The sequence below is a fragment of the Sorex araneus genome, chromosome 4 (assembly GCF_027595985.1).
Source record: "Sorex araneus isolate mSorAra2 chromosome 4, mSorAra2.pri, whole genome shotgun sequence".
In the NCBI taxonomy this organism is placed as follows: Eukaryota; Metazoa; Chordata; class Mammalia; order Eulipotyphla; family Soricidae; genus Sorex; species Sorex araneus.
In genome coordinates, this window is record NC_073305.1 from 7,847,013 (window position 1) to 7,868,739 (window position 21,727).

General features: G+C 57.9%; 1 protein-coding gene across 2 annotated transcripts in view; it reads right to left on the reverse strand.

Annotated features, from left to right (window-relative positions):
- The window catches only part of VGLL4 (vestigial like family member 4), a 98,642-nt gene that overhangs the window by 76,198 nt on the left and 717 nt on the right, over nt 1-21,727 (reverse strand). Inside the window, exons 1-2 of one of the 2 annotated variants that reach the window (XM_055136289.1) lie at nt 21,396-21,543; nt 5,494-5,570 (exon numbers count right to left, since the gene is read on the reverse strand). In XM_055136289.1, the coding sequence (XP_054992264.1) occupies nt 5,494-5,557 (64 nt within the window). In that variant the 5' untranslated portion in view covers nt 5,558-5,570; nt 21,396-21,543. Of the gene's footprint in view, nt 1-5,493; nt 5,571-21,395; nt 21,544-21,727 lie in introns of those variants that run through there. The other variant, XM_055136290.1, reaches the window with a different exon arrangement.

Consider the following 21,727-nt stretch of genomic DNA (forward strand, 5'->3'; position numbering starts at 1 on the left):
CGCATGCGTGCGGGTATGTGGGTGCATGTGCATTCGCACATGCATGACGCTTGCATGTGTGTGTGCGCACAAACCCAGCTGCATCAGAGACAGACACACGAAGAAGCGGCAGACAGGATGGACGGATGGATGCTGAACGAATCATACAGGAGGGACAAGTAACGGTGAATATGGTTGAAAGATTACGAGGCACAGAAATGCCGTATCCCGCTTGGATCTGGAGCGACAGCACAGCGGGGAGGGCGTTTGCCTTGCACTCGGCCAACCCGGGTTCGATTCCCAACATCCCATACGGTCCCCCGAGCACCGCCAGAAGTAATTCCCGAGTGCAGAGCCAGGAGTGACCCCTGTGCATTGCTGGGTGCGACCCAAAAAGAAAAAAAAATGCAGTATCCCCTGGTTAGAAGGTTCTGGGGGCGACATCCTGCGGAATCTCGGGGCCGCTGCTGGCCAGCCCTGGGGGCAAGGGTGGGCATGTGGCTCTGGGTGTGCCCAGGCTCCTGCCCTGAAGCCGCGCTCGGCCCTGAGGGCTCTTCTGGGTCCAGCACTCCCTTTCTCGGCTGATTGTTGTTTAGTCTTTGGAAGCAGCTTCGTCCTGCTCTGGGCTCGGGACGGCTCCTGGGGAGCCGGGAGCTGCCGTGCCAGGCTCAGAACTCCGTCCCCAAGGAAGCGTGGCCGGGAGGCGGGAAAGTGGCCCTCCAGGGCGTCCCTGCTGTGGCCGGAGGCCCCTGGGGAGTCCGAGGAGGAAGGAGGAAGGTGACCACGGTCCAGGGCACAGAGCAGGGGGGTGCCCTGCGCGTGACCCGCATTGGCCCACCTTCTCCTGCCCTAACCAGCCACCCAGGCTCAGGACGTGCGGGTCACCAGCCCGCCAGAGAGCGGCACGGGGACGGGTGAGTCAGCACCACGCCGGCCCAGAGCAGGAGGCAGGCGAGGCCCCTGGCCGAGAGCAACGCTTGTGTTTTCACCTGACGGAGCCCCAGAGCTGCTGGGGAGACACGGGCCGGCGGCTCCGGGGTCAGAGCCCCACGCGAGGCGGGAGAGGCCCGTGGAGAGGCCCCACGCTCAGCCTGGGCAGGCCCCATGTGAACACTGTGTGTGTGTGTGTATGTGTGTGTGTGTGTGTGTGTGTGTGTATATGTGTGTGTATGTGTATGTGTGTGTGTGTGTGTGTGTGTGTGTGTGTGTGTGTGTGCACAGACACTCCAAGTCACAGGCCAGAGTGCCGGCAAGAGGGCTGGCATAATGGGACAACAGCGAGGGTGTTTGCCTTGCACACAGCCTCCCGGGTTCGATCCCCACATTCCCAGAGTCCCCCGAGCACTGCCAGGAGTAATTCCCGAGCGCAGAGCCAGGAGGAATCTCTGAGCATCCCTCGCCCCCCTGCAAAGGAGGCAGATCAGAAAGAAAACAGCGCAGACACCTGGGGCTGCCTAATCAGGGGGTCTTTTTTGTTGCTGTTATTTTTCCTTATTCAGGCGATACAAACCTACAACAGAGAGAGAAACAGCTCCACGTCGAGGGCCTTGGTCTGCAAAATAACACGGAAAGGAAAGCTGAGGGGGAAGGCGAGAACAGCAGCACGTAGGGGAGGCGACGGCCACTTGCCACTTGGGTCATGCCCTGAGCATCGCAGAGGGGCCCGGAGCAGAAAAACATTAAAAAAAAAAAAAAAGAAAAAAAGAAAGAAAAACAACTCCAGAACGTCCACGTTCCTCCACCTTCCCGGGAGGCTCTACCTGGAGTGGCTGACCCAAGGGCCAAGCTCAGTGGCGGCCACCGAGCAGAGAGGACAGAGAATGTCTGGGAGCTTCCTGGGGACAATGGCCCCGCGCACACGCTCTATCCAGCTGCGGTGGCTGTGGGCAGGTGTGGGACCCCTGACCCGTCCACCAAAACTCTCGAAGCTGAGAGGATGAGTCCACAGGAGTCAGGAGCCATCCAGCGTTTGCTCGGACCCCCTCACTGTGGCATGGAGGGGCCGGAGCCGCAGCACCGCGCGGAGAGTGCCTGCCCTGCACGCGGCGGGCCGGGGTTCAGTCCCCGTCACCCCATGCGCCGGCCCCATTTCCCCCTCCCCTCTTGAGCCCTGTCTGTCAGGGGTGACCCTGCGTGCAGAGCCAGGAGTAAGCCCTGAGCACCGCGGGGGGTGGCCCGGAAACAGAGAAGAAAGTGGAGTCTGAGTGAGGAAGTCAGCCCGGACTCGGGAAACGTCTGATCAGCAGGAGAAAACACTGTGGGTTGTTTATTATCAGGGGCCACACCTGAGAGCGGTCAGGTCTTAGTCCCGACTCTGAGCTCAGGGATCCCCCCTGGGGGAGCCCGGGGAGCCCAGGGAACCAGATGGGGGGCCGGGGATCGAACCCAGCTCAGCTGCGTGCAAGGCCAGCGCCCTCCCCACTGGACTATCCCTCTGGCCCCTGAGAAACCATTACTAACAGTATTGTAACAGTATTGGGCCCGAGCGATAGTACAGCAGGTGGGGCTTTTGCCTTGCACTCGGCCAAACTGAGTTTTAATCCCCGGCATCCCATATGGCTCCCCCCGACCCCACCCCCCAGCACCACCAACCACCAGGAGCAGTTCCTGAGTGCAGAGCCAGGAGGACCCCTGAGCATCGCTGGGTGTGGCCCAAAAAGGAAAAAAAAATTGTTTTATTTTGGTTTTTTGTTTTGAGGCCATATCTGGTGATGCACAGGGGTCTGTCCTGGCTCTGCCCTCAGGAATCACTCCTGGCGGTGCTTGGGGGACCATAAAGGGTGCCAGGGATCAAACCCGGGTTGGCCGTGTGCACAGCAAGTGCCTTACCCAGTGTACTATATCGCTCTGGCCCTAATCAATAAATTTTTTAAATAATTTTTTTCCAAAAATCTTATCAGAAGGGACTAGCACTGTAGCACTGTTGTCCCGTTGTCCATCGATTTGCTCGAGCGGGCACCAGTAACGTTTCCATTGTGAGACTTGTTACTGTGTTTGGCATATCGAAAACGCCACGGGGAGCTTACCAGACTGCCATGCGGGCAGGATACTCTCGGTAGCTTGCCAGGTCTCCAAGAAGGGCGAAGGAATCGAACCCGGGTCAGCCACGTGCAAGGCAAACGCCCTACCCGCTGTGCTATGGCCCCAGTCAGAAAGGACTAGAACCACCCAAATGAATGAGGTGAACGCTCCCCACCAAGCAATCGTGCGCGGACGCCCCGGGGTGACACAGACAGCAGTACCCTCACATCGGGGTCACTTCGGACCAGCAGGAACCAGGCTGGGATGGAGGTGGGGTCGCCCCAGCTCGGACCGGCAGCTTCCCGGGAACAAGGGGAGACCACCAATCTCCCCCGGGCCACCACCGAGTCCCTGCAGGACTCCCCTGGACTCTGACCCCATCAATGTCTCGCGAGCACCGGGACGATCCTTTTGAGTAAACGTGTCCCTTCTGGGCCATGCAGGTAAGTGTCTATTGTGCAGCAACAAAACCCGACTTGGCCATTACTGGCACGCCAGCGCCACGGAGATATTTCTTTCCTCCTCTGTGCGTAGAGGCCCGAAGGCTCCAGTATCGTGCCCTCGGGTCCCTAACGGGCGCTGCTCCTTCCAGACACTCCCACAATCGCATCTTCGAAAACGCCCGCGCGGGAGCGAGAGGCAAGGGGACGCATCTGGGTCACCGAGCAGAGCTGGGAAACTGATCTCCGGGCGTCGAACATTTTTCTCTGGGTAATGAGATGCCCGCCTCCGATTACCTTCACGGGACTTTTTTTCTTTTCTTTTTTTCCCCCTCTAAAGCATCCAGGAGAATGTCACTCGAGAGAGCGACATACAACAAAAGCGAAATCAGGGTGAACCGGGGGCAGAGTAAGCTGAGTCAGGCTGGACAGGCCCGGAGAGTCTTAAGAAACGGGCGGCCAGACGGTGGCCGGGTGCCAGGGGCCTCTTGGGGGTCCGCCCTGCTCACCTCACCTGCTCTCGGCAGAATGACCCCCGGGTGCAGAGCCGGGAGGAGCCCCGAGCAGTGCCAGGTGTGGCTTCAAAACCAGAAGGAAAATGAATATTCTAGCTCCCTCCGGGGCTGGCCACTAGAATCTTGTGTCTTGTGGGGGGCGGGGGGGCTGGCCCGTGCCTCAGTGTCCGGCTACAGACACGCTGGGACTTCCCCAGCCCCCACCCCCACCCCACATCTCCACTCACAAGCCTGAGGCCCAGAATCCGACCCCCAACACCCGCCGATCACACCAGCTCCGCCCCACCTGGAGTCACCTCGGCGCACCGAAGAATGTTCTGGAATACAACCCATTGCGTGAGTGGCCGGATCTCTCTGGGGTACGAGCCTTGCACCCACCCGCACGGGGGCCCTGGGCCCTTTGTTCTCCTGCTGCCCCCTCAGGCACTAAGAGGCCCCGGCACCGGAAGGGACACAAGCGTCAATGACGTAAGAGCCTGGGAGGACGGGCCCCCCCCTCGCGCCCACGGCGTCTGCTCACGTGTCCTGTCGGCTTCCAGGCCGTCCAAGTGCAGCTGGCGGCGGCCAGAGAGGGGGGACGCGGGCACGGGGACGGCACAGACGGCCCCAGCGCTGCAGGGCTACGGGGCCGCCGCTGACTCAGGCAGGTCTCGGCAGCGGGACAGGCCGCAGCGCGGGCCCGTCCGGCTGAACCGACACCCCCACCTGAGTCGGCGTCGTGGGCCCTGCGGAGTCACCCTGGTCCCTAGCCCGAGAGTCGTGAGAACACGCACGGCTCACCCACCTGGTCAGCACGAACCCCCCCACCCCCAGGGCTCCCCTCGGCTCCACAGAGGGACCAGCCCAGCCCCTGCCCACCACGACTCATCCCGCACACCCCCTGCGCAGGGAAGCGGCCACCAGCCTGCCTGCACCTTCCCATCCCACACACCGGGACACGCACCGACAGTTCCAGCAAGCGGCGGCCCCGTGGCCCCCCCCTCCCGCCGGCACCCTCGGACCCCGCCATTCCGTGGGCCAGCGGTGGGAGCCGAGGCGTTAGTCCACGCGCCCCAGCTCGGAGAGACACACGGGAGCCCCGTTGTCCAACACCCACGACAGGTCTCGGCTGCCAGGACAAGGCGTTCCCCGGCGCGTGGCACAAGCCTGGCCCTTGGGGGGGGGGGGGAACGTGAAAGAGACTTTTTTGTTCCGACCCAGGAAAGTACAAATAAGGCTGCCGAGTGGAGCCTTGTGAGAAGCACGACAGTCAGAAAAACACCGTAATGACGCAGGGGCAATGCGCGCACACACACACACACACACACACACACACACACACACACACACACGCACGCACGCACACCAGTGCGCGTGTGCACACATATGCACACACACACACACACCCGTGCACACACATGCACACACTCAATGCACAGACACACGTGTGTGCAGACTCACACGTGCATGTGCACATACACGCACACGTGCATGCACACATGCACTCACACACACGTGTGCGCACGCCCCCTGTTAAAGAGAGCTGGTGACCGACTTACGTTTCTCATCCACGGCATGCACCAGAGACGCGGCCCTTGACAGGACATCCAGTGGCGTCTCCATTCCTGGTTGGAGCCTGAAAGGGAACAAAAAGAACGAGGGTTTCAGCCAAGCTCGAAAGACTCGCAGAATTCTGGAAGCCGACCCTGGGCGCGATTCCCCGCCAGATGCAGTCACTCTCCCGTGGGAGCGCGTGCCCACCCCCCACACCCCCACCCCCTGCAGAGCTCTGGCTCAGGAGGGCAGAGAAAGGGTTAAAGTCCACCGGGGCTAGACTCGAACCTCTGCAACCCGCAGGAAGCAGCCCGGCCCTGCAGGGCCCACGCAGGCGCGCGGTGACTCCCCCCACGAGGTTTGTGCTTGTAAATGTTTATGTGAGCGTAATGACAGGCCAGCCCGGACAGACCCAGGGAAAAATAGCTCTGGGAACAAAGGCTGCTCTGTGCGTGAGGCCACCGCCAGCCCAGCACGTCTGGGGGGTGGCTTTCAACAAAAGCCCTGAGATTGCATTAATTCTTCTGTTCTTTCGCCTCCTTAGTGGAGATACACTCTGCATAAGCAGAGAGCTGCACGCGGGCCCAGGGGCCATGAAAAATGAATTTCACTGCCGCGTTCAAGGTCCTCGTACGCCAAGTGGTATCTGTTGCTTTTCAGTGCTGTTTTGAAGGCAATCGCAAACCCTCCCACAGAATGTCAATTTACCTAGCACCATATTTGGATTTTTTGGGGGGAGGGGGCCCACACCCAGTAGTGCTCAGGGGCTATTCCTGGCTCTGTGGTCAGGAATCACTCCTGGCGTGCTTAGGGGAACCGTATCGAATGTCACGGATCAAACCAGGTCAGCCGTGTGCCCAGGAAACGCCCTACCCACTACCCTCTCTCTCCGGCCCCCAGCAACATATTTTTTTTCATAGGCTTGGAATTTGTTTTTTCAATTCTATTTTTCTTAAATGTCTGCACATCTAGGAATGCACAGTGAAGCCGGGGAGGTTCCCGGTGTCCGGTTGTGACCACCCTGTGCCTGTGGCCTGTGCCCCTCTAGGGGGCAGAGTCAGGCACTGACAACACGGGGAAGGGTCCTGGGGCATACTCTGAACACAGTACTTCAGGTTTAAGTACCGTAGGAATGCATTTCCTTACAGATTCTGGGCAGTCAGTGTTAAACACGGGGAGAACACTGGCTTGACAAACAGACAAACGGAGCTACATTAAAGCAAGAGGCCTCTGCACCTCCAGAGAAACAAGGGCCAAAACCCTGACAGCCAGCAGACTGGGGAAATTATTTCCACTCATCAGATCAAGGGTTAATTTCCAAGATATATAAGGTGTCGTTACATATAAGATTATATATAAGATATACAAGGGTCGGAGCAATAGCACAGCGGGTTGGGCATTTTTGCCTTGCGTGCAGCCGACCCGGGTTCAATCCCCAGCATCCCATATGGTCCCCTGAGTATCACCAAGAGAAATGGCTGAATGCAGAACCAGGAGTAGCCCCTTAACATCACTGGGTGTGACCCTAATAGCCAAAAAACCTAAAAATTAAAAATAAAAAAATGAAGTATTGGTAGAACTTTACATTAAAAAAAAAATAAAATCAGGGAGCAGAACGATAGTACAGCAGGTAGGGCGTTTGCCTTGCACACAGCCCACCCAGGTTCCATCCCCGGCATCCCATATGGTCCCCTGAGCACTGCCAGGAGTAATTCCTGAGTGCAGAGCTAGGAGTAACCCCTGAGCATCGCTGGGTGTGACCCAAAAAGCAAAACAAACAAACAAACAAAACAAAAAAAAAAACCCTATCAAAAAATGGGGAGAAGAGAAACATCCTCAAGGAAGAAATCCAAGTAGACAAACAGCACATGAAGAAATGCTCTATGTCACCCATCATCAGGGAGATGCAAATCAAGAGCACAATGAGGTAGCGCATCAAGCCAGAGACAGAGACGCATCACAGACGGTAGCAACAACCGGTGCTGGTGTGGAAGAAGGGGGTGGGGGAGGGTGGGGAAGGACCCTCAATCACTGCCAGTGGGAACGCTCACTTGGTCCAGCCTGTTTGGAAAACAATACTGGCATTCCTCAAATAACTAGGAACTGAGCTTCCATACCACCCAGAAATTCCACTCCTGGGAATCTACCCCAGGGACCCAAAACACAGATGCAAGAAAGGCATCTGCAATCCTGTGTTCATCACAACACACGTCACAGTGGCCAAACTCTAGAAACAACCTGAGTGCCCAAGAACAGAACGAGAGGATAAAGAAGCTGTGGTACATCTGCACAGCGGAATATTACGCAGCCATTAGGGGGGAAATGGAATTTGCTAACATATGTCACATGGAAGGTATCCCGCTGAGCAGAAGGAGTCAGAGGGAGAGGGACAAACACAGAGTGAGCCCACCCGTTTGGGGATATAAAGAAACAGTCGGGAAGAACACCCAAAGACAATAGAAACAAGGGCCAGGACGGATCTTCGTAGGAAGCTTTCCCAACTGGTGTGGCGGGGAGAGAGGTGTGGTTAGAAACCAGTGTTCCGGGCCGGAGCGATAGCACAGTGGGTAGAGCGTTTGCCTTGCACATGGCCAGCCCAGGTTCAATCCCCGGCACCTTATAGGGTCCCCCAAGTGCTGCCAGGAGCAATTCCTGAGTGCAGAGCCAGGATAACCCCTGAGCATCGCTGGGTGTGACCCAAAAAGCAAAAGCCAAAGAAGCCAGTGTCCCTAAGAGAAGGGACCCCTGTGACACTGAGTGGGAAACGATTGCTCTGGACAAGAACTGGGCACTGGAAAGAGGCCAAGTGACATGCATGATGCCCTTTCAGTATCAGGACTGCAAACCCCAGTGCCTATAAGGAAAATAGCGTGATAGCACGGCAGGTAGGGCACCCCTGACCTGGGTTCGATCCCCGGCATCCCACATGGTTCCCTGAGCACTGCCAGGAGGGATTTCTGGGTGCAGAGCCAGGAGTAATGCCTGAGCAGCACTGGGTGTGGTCCAAAAACAATAAAGGAAAAGGGAAAAAAGGAAGTTTCTGCCATAGAGGCAGGCTGTGGGGCCGGGGAGAGACTGAGGAGGGACTTGACCAAGGAGGGAACTGAGCTGGGGAAGGGATGGGGGCTTTGGCAGCTATGAGACAGATTGTGAACAATTTGGTAACTTTGTATCTCACGAGAATTCAACAAAGAACTGTAACACTGTAGCACTGTCCTCCTCTTGATTTGCTTGAGTGGGCACCAGTAACGGCTGCATTGTGAGACTTGTTGTTACTGTTTTTAGCATATCAAACACTCCAAGGGGAGCTTGTCAGGCTCTGCCTTGTAGGTAGCTTGCCAGGCTCTCCCAGAAGGATGGAGGAATCGAACCTGGATCAGTCACATGCAAGGCAAGCGCCCTACCTGCTGTGTTATGGCTCCAGTCCAACAAAGACTGCATTAAAAAAAAAGAAAGAAAGAAAGAAAAAGGGAAAAACAAAGACGCTGCTTTTCAGGCCGATACCAGCGTGCACTACGGGTGGCTCACGCTCGAATGCTGGTTTAACAGTAACTGCAGCACAGCCACACGATGCTCAGCTAGACCTACTGGGGGCACGTCCACTGCACAGATTTGCAAACTCAGGGAAGGCAATTCCTGGGCTCCCAGCATCTTCCCACCTCAGCAGCCGGCGGCAAGGTTCTGCTGACGACTGGAAGCGCGTGGCAGATGAAGACCCGCTGTTTCTCCCGAGTCCCCAAAGCGCTGCTGGCTTCCCGCTGCTGAGGGCCACGCGGGCTCACCAGGGCACACCCCGCAGGAGGGCACCCAGCCCAGGGTCTGGAACACCCAACAGGCCAGGCGCCCACGCCACCGCCCAGCCCCTATGGTGTGACCGCTCATTTACTGGGGGGCATTAGAACACACCCCGCGATGCTCGGGGGCTTGCCCTGTGGAACGAAGAGGAACCATCTGCTCCAAAGCTCCAGGCAGGCAGGTGCGTGGGGGACACATTTCCCACCAGGAGCCTCATCCCATCACCCCATGCCACAGAGGAGACTCGAGGAGGACCAAGCGCCCAGGATCGATCAGGAGGACTCCCCCATCCGCCCCACTTTGGGGTTTTGTTTCGTTTTGGTTTTGTGTGTCGGTGGAGCCTGGCAAGCTACCCGTGACGTATCTGATATGCCAAAGACAGTAACAACAACATGCTGTTCTTGTTCCTGGAGCAAGCTGACACCGTCGGGCTAGTCTAGCACGCGACAGGGACAGATGAAGATGTTACTGGCGCCCACTCGAGCAAATCAATGAACACCGGGAGGACAGTGATACCGCGATACAGGGATGTGTTTCTGTGTGCAGCAAAAATTGTTTTTGTTGAAAGAAATGTACTTAGAGGGATGTGAGGGCTGAGAGAGAGGCAGGCGTGCTGGAGAGAGGCTCTGCAGGGAAGGGCAGGGCAGGTGGACACATGTGCCAGCAAGGACGCGGGCAGGAAGGAGCCCGTGGGGTGGGGGAGAGAGAGAGAGAGAGAGATGGTGTTCGAGCGGGAAGGCGCGCTGGGAAAACGCCAGCAAGCCTGGTTTCTCCTTCTCAGAGTCCGGGGGGGACCGGGCAGGCGCTCCAGGCGTGGATGACTAAGCACCCGTGAGCCGGTTCAAAGGTGCAAGAGGAGAGGGGAGGCTCGGGCAGCCTGGCAGTGACAGAGGTGCCCCCTGACCCCAGAACTCACCCCTGTGGCCTTCCCCGGGCCAGTGTCCCCGCGGGAAGGACTTGGGTGGGTTTTAATGAAGTCCCCGTGCAGATACGCTCCCAGTCCCCAGAGGCGGAACTCAGACTCGAAATTCCTTCACCGCCCCCCACACCTCGCCCCCGCCACACCCCCCTTCAACGGAAGGCCAGTGCTCCCAAAATCCTGAGCTTCCAAGGACACGTGGAAATGTGCACCGGAGTTTTGGCAGTCACGGGCAGCAGCAAGATGCCAGCCCAGGGGAAAGGAAAGGCCAGCAATGGCAGGGCAGCAGTAACCGAGGACACCCCGCGCCCCCAGAGGCCCGGGACGCACAGGACCCCAGAGAGAGCGGCCAGCAGCACACAGGTCTTGCATGGCTGACCCGGGTTCCACCCCCCACATCCCATCCAGCCCCTGAGCACCGCCAGGAGTGATTCCTGAGCCCAGAGCCAGGAGGAACCCCTGAGCGTCGCCGGGGTGACCCCAAGCCACACCGAACCAAACCCAAAAGATGAAAGATCATTCCTTCACTCTGAACTCTCTGAAACCTTAACTCCCCGGCCAGGCACGTTCCCGGGGCCCGGGAGGAACCTCAGGCTGGTCGCAAGGCACCTGCCACCTGCTGCGGCCTTTCCCCGCACACCCACCGCGGGAACTCTCCGGGCCAGGGAGAAGCAGGTAGAACCTGAGCTTCAAGGAGCAGCTCCGGCCTCGAAACCCGAGTACGAGGAATAAGATAACAAAGAGAAAACACACACACACACTCACACAGACACACATATACATACACGCTCACACATTCACACACAGATACAACACTCACACAGACACACATACATACACACTCACACTCACACACAGATACACACTCACACATACACATACATACGTACACACACTCACACAGACACACACACACTTACACATACACACACATACATACACACTCACACTCACACATTCACACACAGATACACACTCACACATACACATACATACACACACTCACATTCACACACAGACACACTCACACATACACACACATACATACACACTCACACATTCACACACAGATACAACACTCACACAGACACACATACATACACACTCACACAGTCACACACAGATACACACACAGACACACACAGATACTCAAACATACTTATACACACACTCACACACATCACACACAGACACAGATACTCATACACACACATACACACACTCACACACACTAAGACACATACATCATACACACACAGACACACACATACATACACACTCTCACACACACATCATGCACACACTCACACACATACACTCACACACATTCACACATATACACACACATTCACACACAGACACACACACAAGACTACCATTCCGGGCCCAGATGGGTGTTTACCGGGCGGCTGGTGTGGGGGCAGGGCAGGCAGGGGTGCGGCTCCCGAAGCCACTTCAAAGCCTTCCCTGCGGGTTTCTCTCCCCAGGCTCTTACTCACCCCTCGCTGCTTGTCTGCGCTTCCCCCTGGCAGGACCCTGTGTCGGGGCGGCATGCACGGGCCTGCAGAGGTGCCGCCGGGCAGAGAAGCCGGCTCTGAGGCGAGGCAGCCTGCTGGCGGCCGGGTCCAGGGGGGCACGGCGGGAAGCCTGAGCTGCCGCCCTGGCGGGAGCCACCGCAGGTGACAGGAGGCCCCACCCAGGAGGTGACAGGATTGGGTGATAGTGAAAGTGGCCGTTGGAGGGAGGAGGAGGCCAGGAGGAAGTCGCCGGGCACTGCTGCTGGCACCAGGTGTGGGCTGGGGACGGGGGCGGGGCCGTAGCACAGGTGGGAGACGGGAGCTGCCGGCAGCCCGAAAGAGCAAAGCAAATAAGGGCAGGAGCCCGTGGCCATAAAGCAGCCTTCTGAATGCCGGGCCTCGCGCCGACCCGCACGCCAGCAGACCCAGAAAGACCTGTGCGCCCGGGGTGGGGGAAGGGGCAGGAAGGGCCTCAGCCTTCGGGGGAGGGGAGACCAGGGCCACCCACAGGCCAGTCAGCCCAGGGCCGCAGTGGCCGGGGGCGTCCAGGACAGTGAATGGGGTCTCAGGCCATTCCTGCCTAGGGGACCCTGGGCAGCACCTGGACCCCTGAAGACCCTCCCCTCCTCTGTAAAACGGGCGTGTGGGTCAGGGGCTGGAGCCACAGGACAGCAGGGATGGCACTTGCCTTACATGTGGCTGGCCCGGGTTCAATCCCCAGCATCCCACGTGGTCCCCGAGCACTGCCAGGAGCAATCCTGGAGTGCGGAGCCTAGAGCAAGCTGGGAGCGTCACCAGGTGAGGCCCTAATCCTCCCCCTGCCGGGACGGGAGACCAGTACGTAAGCCCAGTCTCCCAGCATTTTTGCTTTGCCATCCTTCGGGGGCACTGAGAGTGGCGGGCGGGCTTTACTTGTCAGACAGCGACACCCCACCCTGCTCCAGTGACAACAGTCTGGGGAGACTTCTTCTTCCCCTTCCCTTTCCCCTTCCCCTTCCCCTTCCTCCTCCTCCTCCTTCTCCTCCTCCTCCTCCTCCTCCTCCTCCTCCTCCTCCTCCTTCTCCTCCTCCTCCTCCTCCTCCTCCTCCTCCTCCTCCTCCTCCTCCTCCTCCTTCTTCTTCTTCGGGTTTGGTTTCGGGGTTTTGGGTGATGCTCTGGGTTTACTCCTAGCTCTGTGCTCAGAGGTCACCCCTGGCAGGCTCGAGGGACCACAGGTGGTGGCAGGGATTGAACCTGGGTCAGCGGCATGCAAGGCAAACGCCCTCCCTGCTGGACTCCCTCTCCTGCCCTGGGGAGTTCTAAGTAAGTTTTGTGAACTCGGGGATGGGGGAGGGAGGAAAGCCAGGGACTGGAGGGGAACAGGAGCAGGGGCCGCAGTCAGGCCGAGAGGAGACGTGATTCCAAATCAGGGGGCCCGGGCCAGAGCAATAGCACAGCGGGGAGGGCATGTGTCTTGCACGCGGATGACCCGGGTTCGATTCCCAGCATCCCGTTTGGCCCCCCGAGCACCACCACCACCAGGAGTAATTCCTGTGTGCAGAGCCAGGAAGAACCCTGAGCATCGCCGGGTGTGACCCAAAGAGGGAAAAAAAAAAAACCTCCAGAACAAGACAGACCATCTGGAAGGCGTTCTGGCAGGAACGCCCACCCACCCGAGGCCTGCCCACTTGCTGAGTGGGCCGCTGCTCTGTCCCCCTCCCCGCTCAGGACCACCTCGAGGCCCAGCCCACAAGAGGATGAGCCTTCAGGAGGGTGTGGGGGCCCCAGGAACTTAGAGGAACACTTGGCAGACGACATGTCATCCCACACACAGGGCCGGGAGGATGGGCCAGAGGCCATGGCCACGGTGCAGGGAAGGTGGACGGGCTCGTGGGAAGCAGGCATCCAGGGGGCCACACCACCTGTGCTCACCCCTGTGGGGTGCCGGGGATCGAACCCAGGCTGGCCTCGTACAAGGCAAGCGCCCTTTTTTTCTTCCTTCACGCCCTCCCCACAGTTCCGAGGGGCAGCCCTGGGCTGCTTCCTCCCCGTCCTGGGTTGCACGGGCCCCAGACCATCCCCCTCTGTTCTTTGGGCTAAAAATCCCTCCCCCTCCGGGCAGTCCTCACTTCCTTCTGGGAAGGCAGGTGGGCGTGATGGCGGGGCGGCAGGATCAGAAACACAGGTTGGGGGGCGAGCAATTCCCACCTCAGCCCTCGCCCACTCCCTCCGCGACGAGCCCCCTCTCCTCTCCTCGTCCCAGCCAGGCTCTCCCCACCCCCCCTTGACCTAGAGAGAGGGTGACGGTGACAGGGTCTCCCCGAGGCCCCCCTCCACGCCTGCGCACCGGCCCCTGTCCTGCCCACCCCAGACGGGCAGATCTGACTCAGGCTGCATCTGGCCAGTGGGTTTCAGCCTCTCGGCCCCTGCAGACCGACCCCCACCTCGGACCGGGAGCTGAAGACCACAGCGTTCAACACCAGACGGCCACGGACACACGGGGCCCGGGGAGTGACAACTTCTACCACCACCAACTCCTGGCACCGACGGAAACGTCTCCCAGACCCTCGTCAACACGACTTCGTGGGCTCCTTGCACCGGCTGCGGGGATTGTTTGGGTGGGAAAGCAGGTGCCGGGAGGACACGAGCCACTTCCTGAAGGAACTAAGAGCCCAAGCCCCTAACTCAGCATGCCATGCTTCCTGGGGGGGACGGGGGGCCAAGAGGGGGGTGGGGGAGGGGGAGGGGCCCCGCCTAGCGGTGCCGGGAGGCGAACCAGCTGCTAAAGCAGGAGCTATGCTTCACCTTCGGACATCTCGGACCCATCCGTGTTCTTTTTTTTTTTTTTTCTTTACTTTTTGTGTCACACCCAGCGATGCTCAGGGGTCACTCCTGGCTCTGCACTCAGGAATTACTCCTAGCAGTGCTCAGGGGACCCTATGGGATGCTGGGGATCGAACCCAGGTCAGCTGCGTGCAAGGCAAACGCCCTCCCCGCTGTGCTATTGCTCCAGCCCCTCCATCTGTGTTCTTTTTCGCTTCCCGAAAGTGAACTTTCCACGAACTGCCCTGGGAAAGGCAGCTGCTCACCTGGGGATGAGAGCTGACAGCCCCGCCCGCCAGCAAGGCCCGCCGCTCTCCGCGCCTTCCTCCTGACGCCTGGGACTTTCCGAGGCAGTGAAGGGAGACAAGCCAGCCCTCTCCGGGGGGCACACAGAAGCTCCCCCCACCCCTCATGTCCCCTGCAGACGCAGGCACGGCGACACTGCAACTGCACCCATAAGGGGTGGCGGGTGGGGGCTTCCGAGCCGGTGGGTTCAAGCCCTCGGGATTTCTGGCTCCAACACCAGCTTCCGTGCTGGCGAATGTGGATCTACTGAGGCTTTCAAGAAAAGGGGCTGGAGCAAGAGCTTTGGTTCCAGAAACTGCTTCCAGATACTCTACTAGACTATCAACTAAGCCAGAGCCCCACGCCGGCTGATGACGGGAAATAACCATCCTCTTCGGTTTTTTTCCCTTTGTCAGACAGCGTGGCGATTACTAAACAGGCGTGAACTCGGTGGCGCGGGGCAAGGGGGAAAAAGAAAAGTTAGGTAACAAACAGCAGGACTTAATATCTCTATATGCTTAGTAATGGAGAATTATCAAATGCCTCATTGGCAATAGGACTGTCTTTTTCTTTTTTGGGGGAAACCCCAGCAACGGTAGTGAGTTGTGTGTTGAAACATGGAATGTAATAGAGATAAGCGCAAATGAAGTGAAACTTATCACGTACAAGGGTGGGGACTAGGGAGGTGGGAGGGGGCGGCAGATATACTGGGGGGGTTGGGGATGGAAGATGGGCACTGGTGAAGGGAGGGGTGTTTGAATATTGTATAACTGACATAATCCTGAGAACTTTGTAACCCTCCACTTGGTGATTCAATAAAAAAAAAAAAAAAAAAAAAAAAAAAGAAAAGGGGCTGGAGCGATAGCACAGCGGGGAGGGCGTTTGCCTTGCACGCATTCAGCCCGAGTTCAATCCCCGGCATCCCATAGGGTCCCCCAAGGAGTAATTCCTGAGTGCAGAGCCAAGAGGAACCCCTGAGCATCACCCAGTGAGACCCAAAAAAGCAGAATAAATAAATAATAAAGTCAATGCATTAAAAAGAAGAAGAAGAAAAGAAACCCTGCGAAGCTGCTTGGTGAACGGTGAGGACTCACTCTCTAATTTAGTTTTGCTCCGTGTGGGGGTCTTGCCTGGTGGTGCTCGGGGGCTGTGCCCAGCTGAGACTGAGTGATGTGCCCACCTAGCTCAGAGGACCATGCAGTGCCAGAGGTGGAACTCGGGTCTCCTGCAAGCAAAGCATTTGAGCCACCTAAGCCCTTTGAGCCACCTCCCGGGTCCCGCTCGTGCAAACTGTCAAGAGTTTCTCCGTGGCTTATCTGGGGCCGGCCCACGGGAGAAACTCTTGCAGTGCGTTAGGGAATTTTTGCTTTTGTTTTTGTTTGTTTGGGAGCCACACCCAGCGATGCGCAGGGCTTTCTCCTGGCTCTGCACTCGGGAATCGCTCCAACTGGTGCTTAGGGGACCACAAGGGATGTTGAGGATGGAACCCAGGTTGGCCACGTGCCAGGCAAGAGCCCTACCCACTGTGCTACCTCTCGGGCCCCCGCTCTTACATTTTTAATTGGCCCTGGAAATGGTTGTTCTCATCCTTTCTTTGACTCGGAGATTTCGAACTTTCCACCTGCAAGTACTGAGATGCCGTAATGTCTCAGGGGCCGCCGAACCCCGTGAACGAGACACGAAGCCACCACAGGGCCCAAGGGACAATACCTGCATCTGACTTTCCATCTTACTAAATTTCTTTTCTCTTTTCGTGTCGGTTCTGGGGCCACCCTGGCAGTGCTGGGTGCTACCACTCTGGGGGTACAGTGCCAGGGATCAAAACCGGGTCAAATGCATGCAAGGCAAGTACCTTCCCCTAGTACATCTCTCTGGCCACGCACTTTCCTCGATGTCAACTCGGCTACTAAACCGACATTTCGACTTGGCTATCCACAGCCCCCTCCCCCCAGCTCCCGGGAAGAACTTGCAGACAGGCCCCCCACTGTGTGTGGTGCTCCTGCTCCGTGCAGGGGCCCTGGGCACTGAGGCAGGGCGAATCTCTGCCCAAAGTCTCATCCCCTGGTCCACCCACAGTCTTGCTTTCTGAGCAAGGCTATTTAAAGGCATCTTCCCCGGGACCTGGGAGACAGCTCAGAGAGCGGGAGAACGTGCTTTGTAGGTGAGAGCCTTGAGTCTGACCCCCAGCCCCGTGGGGCAGCTGCACCGCCCCCAGAACTATGCAAAAATGATAATAATAATAATAATAATAATAATAATAATAATAATAAAATAGGGGCTAGAATGATAATACAGTGGGGAGATAGCCTTGCACACAGCCAACCAGAATCTGGTCTTTCACACCCCCTGTGGTCCTCTGACCCTGCTAGGAGTGAAACCTGGGTGCAGAGCCAGGGGTAACCCTGAACCCCACCAGCTGAGGCCCCAGAACATATAACACACACACACACACACACGCACACACACACACAAACAAGCTTAAATTTAAAACAACGGAGGCAGCTTTTTAAATTATGTCCTTGAGGGGCTGGAGCAATAGCACAGCGGAGAGGGCGTTTGCCTTGCACGCAGCCAACCCGGGTTTGATTCCCAGCATCCCAGTGGGTCCCCCGAGCACTGCCAGGGGTAATTCCTGAGTGCATGAGCCAGGAGTGACCCCTGTGCATCGCCAGGTGTGACCCAAAAAAAGAAGAAATAATAATAATAAATTATGTCCTTGATTCTATAACACCGAGCAAAGCTTATCCAAAAGGCCCATTTTCTCTTCAAGGGACATCCCACCTTTCTGCCCTGGACCACTGGACCACACTTCGGCAACAACAGAAGCACTGAGGAAAACACGGCACTCCGTGGACGGTGCAAACACGCTTGCTGGCAACGCAAGAGGCGCGCGGTGAGCGGTGACTGGGAACGGGCGGCACGTGTTTGAAGATGCCAATGGCTCGCCCATCCATGGGCACGAGTGCAACAGAGACAGGAGGATGGCTTGGGGGGGAGGGGGGAGAGGGAGGGGCACAAGGAAATTCCCAGAAGCGGGCAAATTCACAAAGACCGACTAATAGTAAATTTCAGCCACTGACGACGTCACAAATACGAACCCCACGAATAACGCAGCCCCGAGACGCAGCTAGCAGACCTCAAGGGGGGGACACAGTGAGGCCATCCTACCCCGTGAGACTTTCTTCCTCTGCAAAGGCGCGATCACCCCGAGAATGCTCCCAAGGACAGAGAAACGCTCAGGGTCCAGAGCGAGGGCCCGGCAGGGAGGGCGCTTGCCTGGCACGTGGTCGGCCCAGGTTTGATCCCTGGCATCTCGTATCTCCCCAAGCCTGCCGGGGGTGATCCCTGAGTGCAGAGGCAGGAGTGAAACACTGCTGTGTGTGGCCCAAAGAAACAGAGAGGAAAGAGAGGCAGAGATAAATGCTCAGGTCTCGGCAGCCCCCATGCACGCCTTCCTTCTCCAAGACGGAGACTCAGCGGCCGGATTTCAAAGGCGCGGCTATTCGAGGTCTTGAGTTTGTAGATGGATGCACGGGTACAAACAGAGGAGCGGAACTGGTCACTCTCAAACCCATTAACCAGAGGGGCTCCTTCAGGGATCACAAATGGGCCTCAGTCAAACAGATCACAGAAGTTACACACACACACACATACACACACACACACACACACACACACACACACACACACATTCTCCTTCCAGGGCTGAAGCAATAGCACAGCAGGTAGGGCATTTGCCTTGCCCTTGGCCGACCCAAGCACCCCATATGGTCCCCCAAGCACCGCCAGGAGTAATTCCTGAGTTCATGAACCTCGAGTAACCCCTGTGCATGGCCGGGTGTGACCCCAAAATTTTTTAAAAATTCTCCTTCCGCTGGGTGTCAAAGCATGTGACCCCGGCAATAAGCAGGCAACTTGGCATGAACAGAAGTCACCCCCAAAGGGCATCATTTTAGTTACAGTATCATCTCCCTGAGTACTTGACTTTTACCTCCCAACTTAGAACTGTTTCTTCTTTTCCTGCCACCTCTGAAGTTGCCAGGCGGGCTTTTGTAATTGTTACTTTACTTGGGCAAATTAAAAGTTGCAACAGCAAAATAGTCCAGGAGGGAGACCTGGAAGAGACACAAAGTAAAATGTTCCTGGGGGTTTGTTTTGGCAACAGCCAGGCCCTGGATAGCCAGGCTGAGTCCATGAGGGGTGAAGAGGAATTTCCCATTACAGGACTCTTATCAAACAGAACGTTTGAAAGTGAAAGTTTAGTTTCACCATTATGCCCGTGAGGAGTGTTAAGAGCTTCAAGTCAGTTAAACATCAGTTCAGGGGTCAGAGCCATCGCTGAACCCTGGGTTCATCCTCCCGGCCTTGCTGGGTCCCAAGAAACGAACTCCTGCATATAGCATCCCTGTGGGCCCCCAAACCAAACGACCACCCCAAAAAATCAGTTCAGAGAACTGACAATGACTTTGAGACTATTGGTGAAATTCTCCAAACTTCAAAAACTTTTATGAGTAACACAAATACGTCTCACAAAAAAAGGATTACTTTTCGAAGTAATACAAAATATTTCTCAGGCTATGCGACAGCAAGTGGGGTGCTGACTCAGAACACAGTCGATCCAGGTGCAATCCCTGGCACCCCGTATGGTTCCCTGCCTTGCCAGGAGGGATCCCTGAGCACAGAGCCAGAAGCAAGCCCTGAGCACCGCCAGATATGGCCCCCAGATAAAAATAAAAATAAAATAAGATCCTTTCAAGGCACATGATTACCTGTAATTTGGGGCCAGAAGGGGATTCTGGATTTTAGGGCCACACCTGGCGGTGCTCAGGAGTTACTTCTAGCTCTGTACTGAGAGGACGATGGGTGCTGGGATCAAACCCGGGCTGGCCACCTGCAAGGCAAATGCTGAAACCCCCGTCCTATCTCTCAGGCCCCTTTCCCCTGGAATTCTTGAGTATTACCCTCTTGCAGAGGAAACTTTAACACAAAAGTAGATGGAACTTTACTGTTTCCCCGGGGGCACAAATAATATGGTCGGCAAGAGGGCTGGACTTGAACTCAAGGCTCCAGAAATAAGCCAGAGCTGATTTTTGTGACAACATTCACCACTTCTGGAATGTGGGCTGGGGCTAGTTACAGTAAAATCAGCTTCTTAATTATATTGTATTTTGGACAACATAAAAATTGGTTTGCATTCCCATTTGCAAACGGAAAGCACAGGCAGGGTGCCCTGAAGGGTGAAGAATCCGAGGCAGAACTCCTCCGGGGGTGATCAATAAACGGAGTTCTACATCGTTTCACACACACACACACACACACACTCACACACACACACACACACACACACACACACACACACACACACTCTGACTGGGTCCTGAGGAGCTGACAAGCTTCCTAGAAGTCCTTCCAAGCCATTACTTTATAGTAGGACACCGGGGGAGATCACTGGCCCCCAGCTCAGCCTTCAGCACCCGCCGGCCCCTCACCCCAGGTTACCCCCTTCTGGTCCAGCCTGCACCACACGCTCAGCTCCCCGCCAGCAGCAAACAATAAGGGGTTCCAGTCCCAGGAGTTCGTCTGCCAGGCTGATAGGGCCCGCAGACGCTGACCTTCAAATACTAACAGGGAAATTAGCATTTTTGTTTTCTGTCTTTGAGAGTTCACAGGAGGGCAGGATGAAGGGGGTGGAGAGAGAGAGAGAGGGAGGGAGAGAGAGAGAGACAGAGAGAGAGGGGGGAGAGAGAGAGGGAGAGAGGGAGAAGAGAGAGGGAGAAGAGAGAGGGAGAAGAGAGAGGGAGAGAGAGGGGGAGAAAGAGAGGGAGAGAGAGAGGGAGAAGAGAGAGGCAGAGGGAGAGGCGCTCAATCAAGGGGCTGGGTGCAGGCTTTGCATGTCAGAGGCCTGGGTCCATCCCGAACACCACACGGACCCTGGCACGGCCTGGCGAGTGTGCCCGCCCCCACACACACGCACGCACACACACACACACACACACTGACGCGCGCGCGCGCACACACACACACACACACACACACACACACACACACACAAAGTTCAGAAGAAACAAACGTGACCCTTGTCGTAACGGCAGGCTTGGGTCTAGCACAGACACGCAACTGGGGCGAAGCCCTCCAACGGCGAGGGACCAGCCGCGGCCGGAGAGCCGGCGCCCCCAGCCCCCCAACACGGGCTGCTGGTTCTTATTAACAGAGGAGGAAATAGAGCGAGCGAACCCGCCGCGCCGCCGATCAAAGCGAAACCGATTCCTCGGCATCGGCCGCCTCCGACCGGGGGTCACGGCGACAGCGGCGCACGCGGCCTGTGACAAGCGGCGCCGTCCGAGACCCCGACGCGTCCGCGCGCCCCTGCGGGACGGGGCGGGGGGTCTCGGGGAGCCGAACAAAAAGGCCCGACCCGGCGCGTTCCGGCGCGGCCCCCTCGCCCGAGGAGCGCGCGGGGTCCCGCCGAGGGGCACCGGCACCCCGAAAGGGAAGCGCTCCGGCCCGGCCCGGCTCCCCCGCGCCCGCCCGCCCGCCTGCCCGCCCGGTCCAGCCCGGCCCGCCCCGCCAGCCCCGGCTCCGCACTCACCCCCCGGCTCGGGGCGCGCTCCGGGGGCGCAGTCCGGGGCCGCGCTAAGCCCGGGCGCGCTCCCGCTCCGACTCCCCCAGCGCACGGCCGCGGGCACACGCGGGCAGCGCGCGCCGGGCCGGCTCGGCGGCGGACGCGAGCGCGGGAGCGCGAGGAATCCCTGGAATGAGGCGCCGCCCGCGCGCCCCGCGGCCCCGCGGCCCCGCCCCGGCCCGCCCCGGCCCGCCCCGGCCCCGCCCCGGCCCCACCCCCGCGGCCGCCAGGTGGGGGCCGGCCCAGGTGAGCGCGGGGGCGGGGCCTGGCGCGGCCGCCCGAAGCCCCACCCCGGGGGT